Genomic DNA, 21754 nt, shown 5'->3' on the forward strand with positions numbered 1-21754 from the left:
TTAGAATTTCCAAATTAGTTACAACAGTGCAAAAAATTCCGATTTTCAAATCTTTTCTGCGACACATTATTTGGAAATCAACGTTTGTGGGAACTTCCGTCACCATCGCTGCTCCTCGACGTTGCTCCGGCAGCAGCGAGACATCCCTCCCTACCTCAATCTCTTTATTTCTCTCTCTTAAAACATGATCATGAAGATGATTGATGTGTTTTGTATCCAAAACTCAAATCCAAATCAAAATACAAATGCATGAGGTATCCAAACGGCCCCTAAGATAAATGACATAATACATAGATTTGCCTCAATGAATTTGGTAAATGTGAGCATCAAAATAAAATTGAAATGTAAGCATTCATTTCAGATGGATGATCTAGAGTGAGTGGACTACACTGAAACTTCTAAAATTAATAATTTATGAAAGACTAACTAAGAATGAGTGATATCGCCTAGATTAACAACTTTGGTCCCACATGGGGACATGTATGTGGAATCAAGACCGATGATCTTATAGACCATCATGAGGTGATCCATATTTTCCTAGCATATTTACATATCAGTCTATGAAAAACTAAAAGAAAAATCTCGAATATATCTCGAATTTTTCTTATGCCCCGGTTTAAACTTGTAAAACGGCCCAAATAATTCAATAATTCTTGCGAAATTTTCAAATTACATGCATATTTGTCGGACTACAAGCATATTTTCCAAGTTAAAAGCGAATTTGACAGATGAAATTTGTGTTGTAATAAGAAACATACATGTATTTTTCCAAAAAAAATTCCCTAACTCTTGGCAAACATTCCCTAGCTTTTCCAAGATCTGCCTCGAAGAAGTATTCCATAGTAACAAAAATCCCATTAGTAAGATCAAGCCCTATAAAAATCAAGGGTTTATCCCTTTCTTAGCAGAACCCTAAACATGGCCTGTGGATCAAAGAACTGAGATCATCAGATCAAGTCGGGTCAATAACAATGGACTTGCGTGTAAGCATGCCCGTCCATATGGTGCCCAAATAGCGTGGTTAACAGGAAAGAGCCTAATATTAGTGTCTTTTTTTCAGTATTTTCATTTCAATTTTACTTACTAATTTACTCTCTCAACATTTTTTTACTGCAAATTTATTTACTCTCTCTAATTTATTTAGTAAGTTACACACATTTTAGCATTTTTACTTCAAATTTACAATATTTCATTTACATCCACCCCAAACATGGATGGATACAAGGAAATACAACATGAAATGTGTATTCAAGAGGAATTGCATCATGGGAAGTTGGTAGCCTTAATGCCCATGCTCTCTTCATGTGCATTGCAATTTTCTATTTGCACGTAAGATATTATATACAATGTCCCCTGCTTTCTAAATGTTTTTCTCTCTCTTTTTGACCAAGAAAATTTTTCCGTTTCTTTTCTCCACAATAACTCCTTGTATTCTAAACATTATCCAAAAGTTTGTGCTTCTCATAAGCGATGACATAAGAATACATGAGGATCAATCGACATTGTTGACCAAAAGAAAATTTCACCAAGGTCCTCATTAAAAAATTCTCTATTAACTACAGGATATTTGGGTGCCTTTTTAGAGTTCATACTCACAAAATAGAGAACTCTTAATCTAATTCTGACTCTAACCTTTAATAGGTGTCACGCCCCAAACTGAGTTTTCGATCTAGCCACACAACAGCTCCACATATTCATCAACCACGAATATGTAAAGCATTCATACTAGAACCATGCAATAAACAGAGCTACTAAAATTAACCAATTAATTATCTATCAGAGTAATCAGTGCGGAAACTTAATATCTTTGTCCAACGGACTACATCACTTTAAACCAAATTAAATAACTAATTGTTCATTCCAACTACAGCTACTGTCTGAATAACTAAAAATAATAAATCTTAAATTGTCGCCCTTGCTCACTCCCAAGCCTGCAAAATCAAGCATCTACTGACTATTGTTCTCCACCTGTAACATAGAATGCGTGGAATGGGCTAATGCCCAGTGAAATTAAACATGTCTACACTAATAACTTAATACCAATTAATAAAAACGGAGTAATTGGCAATGTATGTAATTCTGTAACTGGCATAGCAATCTAGCTAGTAAAACTGTACAACTGGCATAACCATGCATAACTGTATCTTTTAATTGTGCCTGACACCTAGTGTAGTGAGACTAGTACTGTTAGACTACGTAGTCAACGGAACATGCCTACTAACTCGTTGGAAGCCAAATCCCAACGATCCCGTACAGGATTTCACCCTCGAAAATACCGCGAAAGATGATACTGCGGCTTGATTTGCGACTTTTTTTCGACGGTCTAGAAAAAGTCTCGTACACTAGTAATCAAGCCTAACACTTTGTCTCAACGGACATTAACTGTTGCATCCTCACTTGGACAACACCATGTCCTGATGCAAAAACTGCGACTAAGAAGTCCAACTGGCACATACGTGCGTATGGTAGATCAGAACTAGGAGTCAATACCACACTATGACTATTGACCCTTGTGTATACCAACACAGCCAATAACAATCAAGAGCATGCATAACTTGCATAAGAAATCATATTCATTATGTAGAATAACTGTGGTAGAGCAAGTCTACTCACCTGTGGTACTCGTGTGAATCGTTTCCCACGAACAAGATTTTTAAATCAGTGCGTAGTATCACCTACAGTCCATATTAATCATCAATTAACGTTTTGGATCAATATTTATGTCCTCCGGGGCAGATCTGTGCCCTCAAAACTTATTGGAAAAATCTTCAAAAATCAACCATTCCTGGTGTGTTCGGGCGTCTGAGCCACCCCCTCTGGCGCCTCTGAGATTTTTCTCCTCTCGGATACCTCTCAGGTATTCGTATTCGGGGGCTCGACCCTTGCCCTTCGAGCGTCCGAACTTGCTATTTGGGTTTTTCTAAAACCCGCGAGAACACAAGTTTTCTTCTGGATTTTCTACTCGAAAACCCTTCTTTCTTATTCCTTTAAACATGTTAAATATCTTAACAAGTTATTTATTAATCTCTTTAATTGATTAAGGCATCTAACGCGAAAGAACGCGAAGATCTTCGAGGAAAAACTAATTCTCCTCCACCCTAATCAATGGTTCTTCAATTGAAGAACACAAGGCTGGATTTAATCACCATAAATATACTATAATCTTTATTCTTAAGAGATTTGAATCTCTTTAGAGAGTAAAATAAAGCATAAACATATTTTAATTTTAATTGCATACCTCTTGGAAGATAGATTCCTCACTTTTCTTGTTCTCCTCTCCCAAAAGCTCTACACAATTTCTTTAGGGTTAAAGTTCCAAAATCTGAAGCCTAAGGGTTTATTTATAGACTCTTGCTTTTAAGAGTCCTAACTCTGCAGGCTTTTGGAAACTCTAACTCTCTCTAATTGGGAAACGAACTATGTAATTAATATTTAATAATTTTATATTTTCGGGACAAAAATACCCTCTCCCCAAATTGTTTCCACGTTGGGACATTTTGGGTTATTTCAATAGGTTTCAAATATATTTTACTTTACAAGTATATCATGAGTTTTATAGTTGGAAGAGGGGTCAAGACATGTATTTTTACTAACTAAAGGGGTGATTTTGAAATTTCAACCTAAGCTTAAACATAAGAATGAAGAGATGACCATGCCCTATCTCTAACAAAACCAACCCACTTAATTTTAGTGTCTTTTTTCATGAATAGGTGGAACAAAGCAAAACAACAATAAGCAACCTGTAAACAAGCTACATTTGAAGGTGACTAAAATTCATTTGAAGCTCAACGTCAACATTTCGTTTGTGTGAGTATATTAAGATTTGAACTATTGGGATCTTTTTCTTGGGAATTTCTCTGGAATGGTGTATCTAGGGATATTTTCAAAATTTTATTATCATGCTGTTTATATCATAAAGAATTAGGAAAATAAATATTTTAAATTTTAAAACAAAATTAGGCCAACAAATAATATTGTGAATTTATAATGATATTTTCATAATACGTTTGCGGTAAAAATAAAAAAAGAATGTATCTCAAGGAGTTTTTAGAATCTTGGAAAAATTTCACGTCGTGCTTTGGAATTATGGATTCTAATGGTTCAATTTTTTGGATAAAGCCAAAGAAACTGCAGCAGTTTCACTTACTAATGCAGCAGTTTCACTAACCCTGGAGCCCTAAGGGGCCCGTTTGGATACTCCTTGGATTTGGATTTGGAGGTGAATTTGGATTTTTAAATCCAAATTCGCCGTTTGGCAAGCCTTTATGACATTTGGATTTGGATTTGAGTGAAATCCACAAGATTTACAAATTCCTCATGTTAGTGTAATTTTTTGGATTTATAAATCCTTTCTGCGAGAGGTTATTTATAAATCTAAATCTAACCCAGAAGGGGTTAAAATGACCAAAATATACCAAAAAAGTGTTAAATGACTTAATTACCCACATGACATTAAAAACTGATCAAAATACATCGTAATAGGTAAAATGACTAGAAAACCCCCGATTCAGGCAAAATGACCGAAATACCCCCGAGTAATGCAAAATGACTAAAATACCCTTATGACATAAAAATTATCAAAATAACTCCATACAGGGTAAAATGACTAGAATACCCCAATATCATAGGAAATTACTAAAATACCCCTAGATCAAGTAAAAATGACCCATGGCTCATAAAAATGACTAAAAATAAATCATGAGATAAAAATGATAAAAATATGCCATATTAGGTAAAATGACTAGAAATACCCCTATACTAGGTAAAAATGACAAAATACCCCCGAGTAATGCGAAATGACTAAAATACCCTTATGACAAAATGGTCAAAATAACCTTATAAAAATGACCTATAGCTCATGAAAAATGACTAAAAATACCCTCATGAGATAAAAATGATAAAAATACGGCATATTAGGTAAAATGACTAAAATACCCCCGGGTCATGCAAAATGACCGGAATACACCTATACCGGATGAAAATGACCAAATACCCTGGATCATGGAAAATGGCTGAAATGCCCCTATATTAAGTATTTTAGGGCTTTTTGGTTTTGTTAGATTTCAAATTCAAATCCAAAGAGCATCCAAACAAAAAAAATTAATTTAGATTTGAAATCCAAATCTATACGTGGTCATCCAAACGGCATTATTTATAAATTTGTGAATTTTAAAATCCTTGATTTCAAATCCATGAATTTTGGAAATCCAAATCCAAATCCAAGGGGTATCCAAACGGGCCCTAATTGTTTGTTCTCACGAGGACATGGGAAATGTGAAATACCTAACCAAACTCTTATAGGATGTTCTTCACTTTTTACAAAATCTACAATGTGAGAATAGATGGGGAATCTATTCTCACATTGTAGATAGGACTTAGGAGTCAGTCACCGGTACAAGACAAAAATGTGGGAGTACACTTCGGAATGTTCTTTTCTTTGGTTGATCATGGGGCTGGTTTCAAATTTCGGTTTCGGAATGCATTCCGGCCCTCACCGAAACTGAAATTTCGAAATTTCGGTCAAAATCCAACTAAACCAAATAAAATAATATTTTATCTCCTACAAAATTTTGGGCGAAATTGCCGGCCGAAATTTCCAGATAATATTAAATAATAAATAAAATCAAGATTTTTTGGGTGAAATTTCTTAAATTTCAGGTATACCCAATTTCGATTTCGGTCTCCACCGAAACCTGAAATTTTGGATTTTGGTCGAATATTAAAACCATGTCATGGGGGTGAATAAACTTTAGTTTAACCCACATACAGGAATTATCAAATGTTTAGGAGATGCATGGAACCATGGAAGTGTAGCTTTAACTGTTTGATAGATGTTCTTAGAATACATAGTTAAAACTGCACTGCCAAAGTCTGATAAGACCCATATTTGAATGGAGGAACTTTATTATGAAAACAGAAATAACTACAACAGCAAGACTGAGCTGGTCCCAAGGACCAAAGCCAAACACAAACAAAAGAATGACATAGCAGCAAAAATCAATGGCACAATTCAGAGGATAGGGCTCAGATAAGATCATGATATTTAAAGGAACAGTCTACAAACCAATTCAATCGCTATCCTCATTGCCCATATGATACCCTTACTCTATGTTGCATCGGTTGAGTGTTAGAATCCGATACGGATATCGCATTTCAGATTTGCCAAACCTAAAATAGAAAGATCTATGGATTCGCCAAAAAATTTTAATCAATTGTCAAATTTTAGCTTTTTTACATCCTAATATTGTAATTATAAAATTGTGGTAGTATTTAGAGGAAAAAACAGATAAAAGAGATCTATAAGTTTCATGACGAATCCTGAACTAACTCAATCCCCATGTAACATCACCCCTAATTTGTCATATAGAAGTGAATCCTGTGATGAATGTTCTGGACTTCGGGGATGTTACATAATTGAAGGGTTACACCACGGTAATGTTATTTTCACAATCTTAATGTTAAAACATAATGAAGTTTCCATTTGTTCATTGTTTCCAAGCAGCACTGAAAATCCCAAAGTTTATACAGTGAACTGCAGCATGGCATATGGTCAAACAAAAATGCTGTCATTGAAGCTTCTCTCTTTACCATTGTACAGGAAAAAGAGTTGGATGCCAACACAGACTACTACCCTGAGTTGCTAGCTCAAGGAATAGGAAAATCAAAGGAAGGAATTGAGAAAGATATCCAACTCCTAAGTATTTCCAAAGCACAAGGAGCCGTTGCATATATTTTCAGAAAACAGAAAAAAAAAAAAAAAAGCCGTTGCATATGGTAATGATCCAGCTGCATTCTAAAAAGAGTAAAGCCTTAACATCAAATTTGCCTCCAGTACATAAAAATATTTCCCTTTTGTTCCCTAACCACAATCTTGTTTCGACCAGAACTATGATGAGAAACAAAAGCCATGCGGCGTAGAGCAGCAGGCCACAGTTCGCTAGCAGCTCCCAGCGGATTCAGATAGATTCTAATGGCAAAACCATATCAAACGAGAAAATGCAGTACACAGATAACATGGTATCTGCATCATAAGTTTGAACATTTGTAGCCTTACTGTGTCGATTTGTTCTGTTTTAAGGTGGTGGAGCAGCGTACACTTTAGGCTTTGGCCTCACCTCAACTTCATTTATACTGCGTACGAATATGGCATCAGGTTCATGACTGCAAAAACCCGAGATAAATGTTAAGGCACGGTACAGAACATGCTGATAAACGTGGGAAACAATTAGGGTTCGTGGGTGGAGACGAGATACATACGGTTTATCTCCCTCTTCATACGTGTAACTTGATGCCACAGCCAACAAAAGACCGTCTCGGCTGAAGGACAGTGCCGCAATGCTCATTGGGTACTTTGAGTACTGGGAAAATGATGAGAATGAGATATTGTCATAGATATACTTCTTATGTATAATGAAGTGAGAATTAGGTTTGGAATATTACCTGATATAATCTTTTCTTGTTGTTGCCATCCCACACATTTACGTACCCATCACATCCTCCAGTTGCAAATGTGCCATATCTGCAAGAAGAGAATTCAGGATGTTTTGGAGAGATTGCTTAATAAAAACAGCAAAGGACATGTAAATCTTACATGGGGTGGAATGCAATTGCATTGACAGGATATACAGTGTCCCTTCCAGCCTCCGATTTTCGATGGCACTTAAAAGCATATCTGCACAGAAGTTTAACCACATCAACCAATACCATAGTTAGGGGAAGATGAAATCAATTTCCCTTGTTGGCACTCCTTTCTTTACTTCAAACTTTTTGGCCTGGCCATTGATTTCTTGTTGAGAATTATACCATCGAAAGCAAGGAGTGCCAATTTCAAAATAAGGGAGTGTGGATATCATCTTTCTTCATCGAATACATGGGGCTGTGTTGAAAAATAATCAATACAATATTGTGTAAAATAGCATTGCCGCATTGATAGTATTTTATATATCATATCCCATAATAGAAGATTCTTGCTAAGGCCCTGTTCGTTATAGATTTTGACAACCGATTGTGGGCCCCAAACTGATTATTGGACTCAATTAAATGTAATTTTGAGTCCAACAATCGGTTTCGGGGCCACAATCTAAAATGAACAGGGCCTAAGAAAGCTAAATAGTTTTGTTAGCTGTTCAATAGTCACTTGGGTTGTGTAACCAGTATAACTGTTATTAGCAAGTATGCATTACTAAATTAGTAAAGAGAAGACGTACTTTTTAGCTTGACCGGCTTCAGATAAATCAAAGAACTCCATAGCAACCCGACCTTCCACGGAACTAAGAGCAAATCCTACAAATCACAATCCAATTTAGTAGGCATCAATGCCTGAAGCGCCATAGCAAGAAATACCTTACATCTCAAGAAGAATAAGAAGATGATGCAACTCAATGCAGATGGAACACGAATTGTAAATTCTGAAATGTGGGGGTATCAGTAACAACTCAGAAAAATTTCATTACAACTAATTCTTGCCATCCTCAGTTACTGATTCTTACTTATCATTTGCCAATTATGAGTTTAAAATCGTAAGTTCGTAACCAGGTTCTGCCTTCCACGTTCAATAAATACCATTAGGATTATTCGTGTGCAGTAGTCCCTTTCTGTCAACATTGCAACATATAAGAGCTGGTGAAAGTGACCAAAATCTAAGGCTACATTTCCAATACAGTACCATGTAGATTTCTGCTGTACTTGGCAGATGAAGTTTTCAACTCTTCTAAATTTGTAAGTCAGTATTACAAAAAAAATAAGGAAAGAAATTGTGAAATTGAACTCCAAGCTGCATAAGAATTTATTTCCAATCATTTGTTTTACAAAGAGACATTCTAATGCTCCAACCCATCCCAAAACCCCTAATTCCTTCTCTCCTTCCTCTCTTCTCCCCTCTACTTGTTTTTATCATTTCAACTTGGTATCAGAGACTGGTTCCCCTCAATTATTTCATTTTTTTCCCTTTTTTTCCCCCTTGCTACAAATGAGTAATGTCATTGTGTCATACAGCTAATGTCAGCAGTTGTACAGCCATGCCTTGCAGCTAAACAATGCTATGGCTCGACAGAGCAGTTTTTTCAAGACTTTGGTATTTGTTGAGATCATTTGGACGTTCGTTTGTGTTGTTTTCTCAAAAAACGAAAAAAATCAGTTTTTTTATAAAAGTGATGTGATTTGCATGGTCAAGGGTATATGGAAGGCCAAATGGTAAAGTTATTGGTGCAAATTATAAATCCTGAGATTCCAAATGTGGTCTGGGGATTTGGAGAAGTGTAGAAGGAGTTGTGTTGTGTTTTCGTCTATTTTATCGCCCCTAGTTTTTTTAATTCGTAGGTCATAGTAGGGCAACCATAGTGGTTGGATCTTGTATAGGGTGTGATCAGATACCATTTAGTGCTCAACTAGGATCGGTTGAGTTGTCCGACCACCGAGATGTCAACTCAAATGAGTTCAGAGGTTACCAGTAGGGTTACCGACTAGGATTTAGTCGACACTGCAAATTTATTGCTGACACAAGTGTCAAGTCGTGTCGCATCTCCACACGTGTCGAATCTCCTTTCGACAATTTTAAATGTACTGCTAGAAGTGTCAGGGTTAACGTGGGCATGTCTACGCATTTTTGTACCGTGTCAAATGTGGCATTCTATCTTATTATTGAATATTGTGTTTGCTTTTTTTTATTATAAAGTATAAACTCTTTAGTTATTTCTTCATTAACTAATACTTGTTGTTATTGTTTTGGTAGGTAAGCCAGGATTGAAACTCCGACCTCCCGGTTGAAGAACAAAGCCTTGACCATTGAGCTAGAGGCTCAATCCCTAATATTTGTTGTTATATCCCCTCGCCAAATCTAAAACCCCAAACAAACTCTCATTACAATATTATATTCATTGTATCCTATTGGTCTCCCTTTCTCGTTGCAAATATTGGAGACGGACGAAAATCAGATTAAATTAATGGATGCATTGTTAATTTATTATCTCATGTTTGTTTTAGATTATAGTTGATCAAACCTAAGATTTATTAGTTTGTTAAATGAATATTGTATTTATGTTATTGCAAACTATGATAGTAATCAGTAATTTTATATGTATGTACCATTTCTAGATTTTTAGGGTCTGCCATGTCAGACACCTCGTATCTTCGTGTCGAAACTCGACACTCAAATCCGTGTCCACAAATCCTGATTATAGATACTTTCTAGTTTACCCGTGTCTCTATTTCTAAATTTTTGGGGTTTGCTTTGTCCGACACTTCGTGTTCGTGTCCACAAGTCATAGGTTAGCGGGTTCCTGTGACTAGAAATTCCTGTAATATGTGGTATGTACATTTATTATCATGTGTGAGTGAAGTTAATATATGGCAAAGGGGACTCTCTTTTTTCCTCATGCTTTCATCACATTATCTCTCTTCTCTATCATCTTCTTCCTTGTTTATTTCTCCATTTATTCTCTTGATTCCCTCAAGCATCATTGTATCAAAGCTGTTTCAAGACTAAGCGACCAAGATCAACAAACAGGGGAGTTTCTGTCCGTTGCTCGTGATAGCCAAGAGAGATTAATACTCTTCTCATTTTATTCAAAGGAAATAGAATAGGAACAAATCTTTAAAATACATGTTTGATCTTGTGATGCGAATCTAGCGTTTTTTATTCATTTCAAACACTAGACAACTAAGTTGTAGCGTTCCTTGTGTTTTTCAGTTCATCTGTCTGGCTTTCTGTAAATGTGTTTGATCCTGTTTACGAGAAATTAGCAGAAGACTTTCACCTCTATTGGGAATTTGTTTGTCCACCTACCTCTACAATCAGTTTTCTCTACATTCCAAGTAGTATTCACAGACTCGCAGTTAGGATCTCTCTTTTTCATCAAGAAGAATAGGCCTCTTATTCACGTAGGCATTTTTTCGTAATTTTTTCAACAAGCACAATCCCAGTTCTCATCATTCCAATTTATTTGTACCATTTTATCCTCCCAGCCTCTTAAAAACTTTGTTTGCTATTACAAGCTGCATTCATAGATAGAATCTCAATGTTTCCACAAAAAAATGTCATTCTCCATATTTATTTTTTACCTTTTGGAATGGTAATATGTCATTCCCCATTCTACCACATTTTCCCTTTTTCCTTCCTTTTCTCTCTTGCTTCATCTATTTTGTTGTTTTTGTCTTTGAAGAATGTGACTGTGACTCTTAATTGTTCCAAATTCTTCTACATTGCTATTATCGAGGTTCTTATCTGATTCGCAATTGTCTGTGCTGTCATCCTGGAGCCTAACCCCCTTGATTCTCATAAATCCTTGACCTCAAACAATAACACCTGTAACTCTATGGAACCACACATTGATATGGTTTATTATATGCTCTATAACTCTTCCTCAGAGTAATGGAACAAGCTCACTGCCACATACACCCTTGTGGGCATGATCACTGGATTAATCAACTCGCCCAGGCCATAGACCATTGGCACCTGTAAGCAAGGTGATTGCTATGTGGGAGAGTATTTTAGCTCTCTAGAGTGTGTGAAGGAGCTTAGTCACTATGAACCCTTCTCAGACTTTACAGAGGAAACTGTGGCTAAGTTAGCCAAGGGTGAGTAGGGGTGCAACTCAAGCAATTTTTACGAATTCGGGTTGAGCTTCTACCATAAAATCGGGTATTGTTCGGGTTGATTTCAATTCAATCTTTTAGCAAAACCCCAACCCGACCCAACCCAGGTTGCACCTCTAAGCGTGAGGTGCCCCGATGCCAATCGATATACACCTATATTGGTGGTGGTCTATGTCTAGAGTTTGTGAAAATCATGGCATTGATACTGTCCGCATGACCTCTTCCCTCGGAAAGTATATGGTATTCTTGTTGTTGAGGAATAGCATCGTTCTCTGATGGTTGGCATCCCTGTGATACCTCCATATCGTGTTGCTTTCGCATAAGATTCTAGACCTTCTGCTAGTGGTTTTGGTAGAGAGCCTCGTGGTGGTCATGGATGTAGTTGGTCTTCCTTGTCATGCACATATTATGGAAAGTCAGGACAAGAACGTGATTACTACTATCAGCGCCATTGATATTCTCATGAGGCACCGGCGTGACATTTATCTTGTCCCTCTGCTTCTACCCCCGCTCATCCACCCACATTGTTGCCATTGCTCCTGTTTCCTTCGTTTTTTAATATTCTAATCAAGCAAAAGAAGAAGAAAATTCTACTGTAGGTAATTATTTTTTATTTGTATCCATTTTATCCTCTAAGCCAGTTACAAACTTTGTTGTTTCAAGGTGCATTCATACATAGAAATAGAATATTAAATATTAGAGTTTTCACACAAAAAAAGGTGCCATACTCCATTATACCTCGATTTGCGTTTTCCTTTCTTTTTCTCTCTTGCTTCATATTTTTCTCTCTCGTCATTTTATTTCTCTCTGATAGTGTTTGTGAAGATCTATTAGATTATTTGTGTGATTGTTCAATTCTCTAGCAATTTTTCTCCTTTTAGTGTATTCCTCGTAGATTTGGTTGCATCAAATTTTCAAATAGTTCTCAGGTTTATCAACTGGATCAAGATCTAGCAAGATGGCCATAGGAGAATGAATGATTCAAGATATTTGTTCCTCCTTAACTCTATCCACTAAAGATTAGCCTTAGCTTTAATGGGCCACGTTATTAAAAAAAAAACTTTAGTGGGCCATGTCTTCTCGAAAGATGTTGTTGACACACTTCTAGCACATCAAGAGTGACAACACTGATGCATTCCCCTACACGCCTTCAATTAGAATTTGGATCTCTGTTACCAACTCGGTGAAGCTTTATCAAAACTTCCAGCAGAACAAACTTGCTTTCATACAGTCCCATCATAATCGAACTTACATAGTCAAGGATATAATTTTTTTGACTCGTGGTAATAAAAATCAGAATTTCTGGAGAGACAAACTTAAAGGTAAAGGACATGTAAAAAGCTCGTGCCATTGGTGCAAGGAGTAATAGTCACATTAAGGACAACTGACGGAATCAACACCAAAACATGGCGACCACTTCTGTTTCTTGTGTTAGAGGATCACCCTATCAGTAACTCAACTAATTACTGTTGCCCAAGGTATATGCAATTTCATCTTCCTCACTTCCATCAACTTCCTGGATGGACCCTTCCTCTCTCATCGAACTCTTAATAGGCGATTGATTAGTTGTTATGGAAGCACTCTCAGGCAAGAAGGGTAATGTTTCTTCTTCATGCCCTTGGGTCTTTGATTTTGGTGCATCCAATCATATGACAGGGCCATCGTCCTCTTCTTTTAAACCTCTCACTTACACTTTGAATACATTCAAGGCAAATGATTCACCTACACATTTTTCAAGTGTAGGTCCCAAGTCTATTTTTGTGGTGAAGTGCTAGTCTGCTAACCTGAAAGTCCATGGAATTTCACTTTATCCAATATCTTTTATGTCGCAAATCTTTGCATGAATACTAACTCCGCCAGTGGCTGAAAATAGTTGTCTTGCTTTCTCCTCAGGCTCTCAATGATGGGCCTTATGATAGAAACGCTAATTGAACAACCTAGTATGACCCGTATGTTGGTTTATTCAACTGAAGAAATAAATGTCCAATAATGTTTATGCTATGAATTTGGTAATTGATGTTCGCAGTTCATTTGCTTTTTCATTGTGTCTACTGTCGTTAAAACAATATTTACATTATTCAAAATCAAAGAATATTTACTATTTCCATGTATTTAAAAATGAATAAAGTAGGAGGAATATGGTAGTTGCTACTTGCACAAAAATTACAAAAAAAGACATTTCCAAATAGGGAGAAATCTAGAAGTACAAGATCTACAATTGAACGATCAGTAAGGTGATTACAGCAACCAAAAATATTTATCAAGAAGATGCAATTGCCCTGAGGAAAGCATTTTCACATACAAGATTAAGAGGCATGGCTTCTAAATTAAGTTCAGATATATACCTGTCCCATTGGGATAACAACGTACGCATCTAGTTTGATATTTCAATGAAGACTCCCGCCGTTGTTCAGGTTGAGACATATTGCGCAGGTCATAGACATTCACATGCCTTCCAGCAGTGGCTACCACTAAACGATGACCAACTAGAGAAAGAGAATATACACGCTCAGGTTGTGGGTATGTCCCAACAAGGGTTCGGTCCTGCCCACTTGCACCTCTAGGATCCCAGCATTTCAATGTTTTGTCCCAACTGCCAGTGATCACTTGTCCTGAAATAATTACAAATAAAAATTGATATCACAAACTTTAGATATGACCATACAAGGATGATTTAGATTCAATTTCATAAATAAAACAACCTACCCAACCAAGCTAAGACTTAAAACTAACATCGCCAAATGATAGCAGAAAGTATCAGCTATTAGTTTGTAGATAATCTATTCATGTAGCCAAAAACTGCAGAAATGGGTTACATGATCTAGAAGAGAATCATCAATTACAGACTCTTAAAATACTGAGGAAAATGCAGATCTTTGGACCATACAAGTACGAGCCCAACTCGAGCGAAGGCCGTCCAATAGAAGTCGCATGGCAAAAGCTTCTTGGGACAATCACGGTACTGTTGAACATCTCAAGAGACTGCTTCACTGAGCAGTAGACACCTTCACAGCAACCAGGTGGATTACACGATGGCCAACCTTCACAACATGCACCCAAGCAATCCCATAGAAACTCACGTTGTGAGCCGCACTTTCAACCAAAACCCGAATGGGCCAGCGGCCGAAAGGATCTCCAACGTCCACTCAGTGGAAGACCTGCACTAGTAAAAAGACGACAACCAAACCTACAATTGTTGTACCAGCCGACCCTTCTTGAGAATTTGAATTTGCATAAAAGAGGCTTCCACATACACCCAGGGGCCCACCAAGCATGAGAATCAAACTTGGTCACTAAGCACGCAAATCATAGTACTCTCGCAAATCAATAACCAGCCGAGAGGGTTCCACTGCACATGTCCACAGAAGTCCTACATGGAAGCCACTACTCGAGCAAATCAGCCGCATCAATTGCCTTGGCATTGTCTCCCTTGTCCCTAGCACTCGGACCACCAGAAGTGCGGCGTTAGACCAAAGCCTTATCTACTCCCAGTATACAAGATGTGACTCCCAACCTGGCTAAAAACCTATCGTGCCTCGCCCACTCAACTTCTGCTTCACCTGCCTGGGTTGAACGGTATATCTACGACTCTTGCGCCATTGACATCCAGAAAATGATCCCATCAACCGCAAGGCTGATGTTCAAGATTTCAAGGCAAGCCTCACCAATTCTGGTACACATGCGAGCCACAGGGAACTCAAAACCCTACTGATAGGAACTATCCAAGGATATCACCTAGCCAACACACCCGCCTCTCTTGAGGAAAGTCTCTGGATACCAAGCATGAGGAGGGACACGGCAGACTTCCCATCAAATCTACTTCACTGTAAATCCGCACCATTTGTTCGATAATTCCAGCTGCAAAAAGGACCAATTGCATGTCGCGGGATCCTAGAAACAACATTTGCAGGGAGTCCTCTGCCCCCACCTCTATGGACACCGAATAAGGACCCGCCATCGTCGCTAGCACAGTATCCTTTAGACCGGCCTCCCTCTGAACGCACGATTCAATTTTTATTTTATTTTCAAAAATGATAGGCAATTTATGAATAGAAAGACCGAGGTGATCAAGTTGCAAAGAAAGATACATCAACGAGAGGAATAGATACAAAAATAAAACGAAAAATTAAGGTGGAAGAGAGTCGAATAGAGCTAGTTCATCTTTTGAGACTCCCTCTTTAGCTTGACGGTAGGCCATTTGGTTATCAGCAAGGTTTTAAATTTCGGTTTCGGTACCCATTTCGGACCCAAATTTCGGCCAAAATTTGGAATTTCACAAATTTCGGGAAATTTCGGTTTCGGTCCCCACCGAAATCCGAAATCGGTCGAAATTTAAAACCATGGTTATCAGAGCGGCGGATATGGTGGAAAGACCAAGGAAAATGAGCCATCCAATCAAACATTTCGTTAGAGAGGTGGTCGAAACGCCATGGGGGGGTTTTGTTCTTTCTTGAGCCACCTAATGACATTCAAGGAAGCTCCTTCTGTTACCACATTTTCTATCCGGTCTCTAGTCAACAATTTCATGCCTTGATATGCCGCTCTCACCTCCGCCTCCGTAGCATCAAAGATCCCAATAGGGCCAGCAAAGGCCCACAACACCGCTCCCTCACTGTTCCTAAGAACCCCATCAATGCCAGCCGAGCTCGGATTACCAAAAAAGCTAGAGCCATCAAAGTTCAATTTGGTCACATCCGTCGGCGGAGGAACACACTCCTAAATCACTTTTTGCGTCAACACCGATGAACCACAAATGACTCTCCACCCAGCCCAAAGATCGTAAGCGGAAACAAATCTAAATGACGGGAGAATCCTCACCCAAGAAATCGTAAGGGCTATAACTCGAATAAATAGAAAATCCATGGATCGAGAGAACCCACGATTCAATATCCCAGGTCGATAGCCACTAAGGGAGCGTAATGCCCCAAATACAGTGAAGGTATAAATTAATCTCTAACACCTTACCTGCCAGCCCCACACTCGTCGCCGAGCAAAGCATCAAGCCAACAATAGTCAGATGACGTAGGGATACCTGAAACGATTACTCCACCCCAATGCTACCCACGGCCCGAAATAAGTTCATTCGGGACTCCCCCGAAGCCGGTCAACCAAAAGAATCATTTACACCTTCAAATGGCCTCAGATTCCTCACCATCTCTAATTCTCTCCCCGATGGCCTCGTCCTATTGTAGCTACTACTTCTTTTCCTAGAGCTGCCATGCTCTTGATTTCATCTTAGTTTGGAAGTTTCATAGACAGTGGACACACTTCACTTAACATAGAGAAAGTACACCCTAGGACGAGAGCGACCATATGAGGCTACCATGTATAAATTCGACTAACTCCCTTCTTTTTTTTCTTTCTAGAACATGTGTTCTCCATAGGGAAATGCTCAGGCATAGTGTCTATGAAGCAATTCTCTACTCCATTAATCTCAAGGAGGTTATTAAAGGAGACATCTTACAGGTGCATATAGGATTTTTCAAGCCTTTTTTTTTAGCACATGGCAATGACCCGCTTATTGAGGCCCTGGATGAAGACATGCTGGGGCTCTTGCACCTTGGGAAGACAGAGGAACATCTAGAATGGTCCCTCCTAGCAACAGGCTGAAAATATATTTTAGTGACAAATGCAAAGATGAATGTTGGAAGAGCTTGCTTTGGTGAAGTCTTCTCAAATGAGCATGGAATGTAATTTTGTTTTGTCAAAGTGGCTGGGAAAACAATTGTACTCGGAGCTAAGGCTAATGGTAATGTGAAATAAGGTGAATCACTAGCAGAAGTTTCCTTTGCAACACTTCTATGAAAAGGTTATCGAAGTAACACCATGAAATGAACTGAATGAGAGTATCTTCCTCCTTATGTTATTGTTCTCCATTCTTCGAGAGGTCGTGCACATTCTATCTTCCATCTTATATGCTAGATCATATACGTCCCAAAACATTCTGTCTTCCATCTTATATGCTAGATCTCATAGTCATTTGGGTGTATTTTTGTCAGATAAACTAGTCATCTTTTGGTTTTTGGAGCGCTACTCTAATCACATGGAATTGTGCACCAAATGTGCAAATCCTGATGAACTTGTTCAGCCAATAGCTGCAAAAATCTTCTGACCATGGTGGCGGTCTCACTTCAAATTTTCATCATTCCAAGATGCTTTGGGTCAAAGAATAGCTTATTGTCTAATTCTACTGCCACTAGTAAGCAAGGTTTTAAATTCCAGTTTCGGTCGCCACAGAACAGAAACGTTTTGGTTTCGGTCGGTGGAAATCCTATAAAATCAAAGAAACATATGGAAACAAATGCAAGGATAGAATTTAATGTTGAAACTTCAGGTCATGCTAGAATAAGCACATATACACACTAAGAAACCATCACATAAGCAAGACAACCATCTATAATGGTATAAAAACATCGAACGGCTAGTGATATGTACTATCATGAATGTCTGATACACACCAAATTTCACATGCAATTCATGTAAATATTTATACATAACACATGCACCATATTTTGCATGCAATTCATATAAATACAATTATTTAACACATTAATATAGTATACCACTATTACACTTGCAATTTTGGTTTATGCATTTCGCCCCTTTTGATTTTGGTTTGAGTGGGGATGGAAACGGAAACACTTCGGTCATTTCGTGTCGTTTTTGGTGGAATTTAAAGCCACGCTAGTAAGTAGTAAGTATTAATTATGGACACACGAGCACTCAAACCTCCTTTTCCTCTTCCCATTCTCACTTCTTTAGGTTTCCCAGTATTATGAATTATCTGCGAGAATTCTTACCCATATCTTACAATTTCTTTGGAATTGTCCGCTCATCGCATGTGGAATTGTCCGCTCATCGCACGTGGAATTGTCCGATTGTAGCCGGACATGCTGCTACAATGGCTCAATATGAAAGCGGACCAGCTCTACTACTTCTTCCCACGTTAGTAAGTAGTAACAATTAACTAATCTGCAGTGATGACCCGTATCTAAGATCTAGCTCTAATAGTAATGAAAGCTTCTCACTTCACCGACAGAAAAGGAAAAGGAAATGAAGGAAGAACAATAAATTTTGGTTTGTGGTCTGGTCTAATCACATATGCAAATATCACAGCAAAAGAGCAAATTTATGTGAAATTCCATTCTCATTTATTCTTTATCTCAATATAATTGCAAATTTAGTCTTTCCTTTCCAAAGTATAGGTAGGTACTAAAAAAACCGCCTTACGAATTCAGTTCAAAATTGCAACTACAAACATTGGATTAATCAAAATTTGTGTGATACAAGCATATTATCAAGTACAGAACATTCAATTGGAAGAAAGATCATTCCTCTATATCATAGCCACATATAACTACAAAATATTAAATGAAGAAAGCTTGATCCTATTGGGTAATCTGTCATTTAAATCAAGTATCTAACCAAACAACCTGCAGCATAAGAATATTCAACACAGCGAACAGGAGCTTCATGCCTTCCCAAAATATCCTCCTTGCCAGAGCTGAAAACATACCTGGAATAGCAATAGCCCCAAAATATGTGAAGCTTGATTACTTAATATTTAAAGAAACTACATTATAATAACTGACGAAACTCAGATGAATCCAAAAGGAGGTACCATGTAAAGGCAAATCATTTAGCTACGACTAAACAATAGTAAACCGTCATGAGCATATAAAATAGGTCTAGAAGACTGGAACAATTACTGAATGAAACATATATCTTCAGGAACCAACAAAATTTCAAATAAAGAAAGCTGTATAGTACAGTATGAAAAGAAACCCACAAACAAGAGAATCAACAAACAAAATGAAGAAAATCCAGTATAAAACCCTAATGTCTAAACTCTGTCACTAAGAGCTGCATTAACCAAATACTAGTATGTCTCCATTGTCGCTTGACTTTGGAAAAGATGTAACACAAAGAGAGAGCGTGAAAGAGAAAGAGTGCGTAGTATAAAATGAAAGATCGCAAAAGAAAAAGATGGCAAGTGTGGTAGTAGTAATTTTGAAGAGTTTTTGGTGATGAATAATAAAAATCTGAGCAGCCTACAAGGCTAGGTAAAAAATACAACAGAGAGAGGAAGTTTTTCCCTTCAGAATTGTTTCTATCCAATCGTGAATACATTCAGTGGAACAGACTAAATAGGATGATAGAAATCTCTCTCACGTTACGGGCCATCTATTCCAAAAAGAGATCTGACCTATTAAAAATTATTTGAAAGTTTATATCATATAGAAAGATAACCAATTGCACAAAAATGTACAACCAAGGGAAAGATAAAAGGACTAGGACTCCTATCTGTTTTCCTCTTTACTTTATACTTTTCTTCTTCAGTTGATACATTGGATATTTGAAATATCAGATATTCACACACAAAAAACAAAACTCTTAAAGTTGTTAGATCAGGTTGTCAAGAACTCAGTCTGGAAAATGTGGTGCATGTTGTAATTGACAATCACACATTATAAAACAGCTAGGAAATTGCCAGTGGAAAAATATTAAAACTTATATTGTATGCAATAAGGGGAACAGTGCATTGACCTTTTGTCGGAGGACTTTTCAAAGTTACACCTCACAAAATATCTGATTTTTTACATAAGAAAATAAAAATGCCAAAAGAATTAAATAAAAAATTTGTGCTTCATTTCCAAGCACGAATCATCACTCAACTAGGAAAAGAACGATATAAGCGCCAAGCGCTCAACCACCCAAAAAGATGTTACAATCTCAAAGAGTTAACTAAGAACGCAATCCCATGAGTTTGCAAATAGCTGACAAAATACACCTTAACAAGTCCACATCACAAATTCATAAATCAGAATACAAATGAAAAGATTGTAATTGAAAACACAAAATTGATGAAAGTAAAACAACTAAGAACCCACCAAAAGTAGAAAACTTGCTAGAGAATTGAACAGTCACACAACTTTTTCAACAAACTAATGGATCATCAAACTAAAATGCCAGAGAGAAATAAGATGACAGTATACTTCATCAAAACATGACCAAAGTAGAGTAAAAAACCAAAACCCAAAAGGAAGATTTCGTAACTATACACTAACCTCCTAAAAAGTACATCAAAACTTCATATATGGAAGCCCAAAACACCTTAAAACCCTAGTTTAACCGTAACCAATGGTATATCATATATGATCAATTTTGACTTTTGTGCCCTTGGATCAACATAAATATAGCTAAATTTCTATTTTAGAGCAGCCCAATTTAAAAATAGTGTTACATTTGGAGACTCAAATTCGCACTTCCATATACAACTTCACTTTCTTCCCTACAAGTATTAGCGTTGGCACTGGGAAATCCTTCAGCTATTAATATGGATAAAAAAGAAAAGCATAGCAAATCAAACACTCAAAACAGCAAAGAAATTTGCAGATGCTAAATAAGGGCTCCCGGACGATGAACCTGAGTCTCAAATTTTCAAGAAAAGAAAAAAAAAAGACATAATGGTGCGCAATAAGTATGTAGTGAGTCTCAATTTTTCAAGAAAAGAAAAAAAGACATAATGCTACGCGATACATATGTAGTGATTTTCAAGAAATCTCTTTTGGACCTGGGTAGCGTTGAAAACTTGAGCAAGAACTGCTCAGCAATAAATGCATAAAACAAAGAGCTAGGGCATAATCTCCCGAACCTGCGAACGGTATGATCCGCGCTGGCACTGAAACCAGAAGAATCGTCATGAAAACAGCAATCCAACACAGCTCCACCGTGCATAAACTCTCCTCTCAAAACATTGGCACTCGCATCATACAATCGAACGCTCTGGTAAAAAAAAAAAAAAATCATCCAATAGAATTAGGTTTTCAAGAATAAAGAACAGAAATAGAGAGAGAATGATAGTGTGAGATAGAAAGAGAGAGAAGTACCTTGTCCCATGATGAAACGAGGAGATGATCGCTGTGATTTGAGAATCGAAGGTTGGAGATGCCATCAGAGGGAGGGCTAGAGAGCTCTCTCCCAGGAACAGAAGGAAGGATCGCGGTCATGGCGGACTGAAAACACTAGGGTTAGGGTTTTCTCGGCTCAGAGATTTACAGATCGAGAAGGTTTAAGAAAAAAATGGTGGAGAAAGATAATGTGGTGGAAACGAAGGAGGGAATGGTTTTTGAAACTCTCCCTCTCGGATGCATAAACAGAT

At 37.5% G+C, this 21754-nt stretch overlaps 1 protein-coding gene across 1 annotated transcript; it reads right to left on the minus strand.

The window, feature by feature from the left end:
* Nucleotides 1–6770: 6770 nt before the first annotated feature.
* LOC143875728 (mitotic checkpoint protein BUB3.1) lies at nucleotides 6771–21754 on the minus strand. Its single transcript, XM_077377331.1, has 9 exons — nucleotides 21483–21754; nucleotides 21248–21378; nucleotides 19026–19108; nucleotides 13938–14204; nucleotides 8208–8283; nucleotides 7592–7672; nucleotides 7441–7519; nucleotides 7258–7358; nucleotides 6771–7161 (listed from the first exon to the last, which is right to left on the minus strand). The coding sequence occupies exons 1-9, from the start codon at nucleotides 21600–21602 to the stop codon at nucleotides 7074–7076; spliced, it is 1026 nt and encodes a 341-aa protein (XP_077233446.1). The 5' UTR covers nucleotides 21603–21754; the 3' UTR covers nucleotides 6771–7073.

Source organism: Tasmannia lanceolata, unplaced genomic scaffold, assembly GCF_043159265.1.
Source record: "Tasmannia lanceolata isolate RefF3 unplaced genomic scaffold, GAP_Taslan_0.1 ptg000004l, whole genome shotgun sequence".
NCBI lineage: Eukaryota > Viridiplantae > Streptophyta > Magnoliopsida > Canellales > Winteraceae > Tasmannia > Tasmannia lanceolata.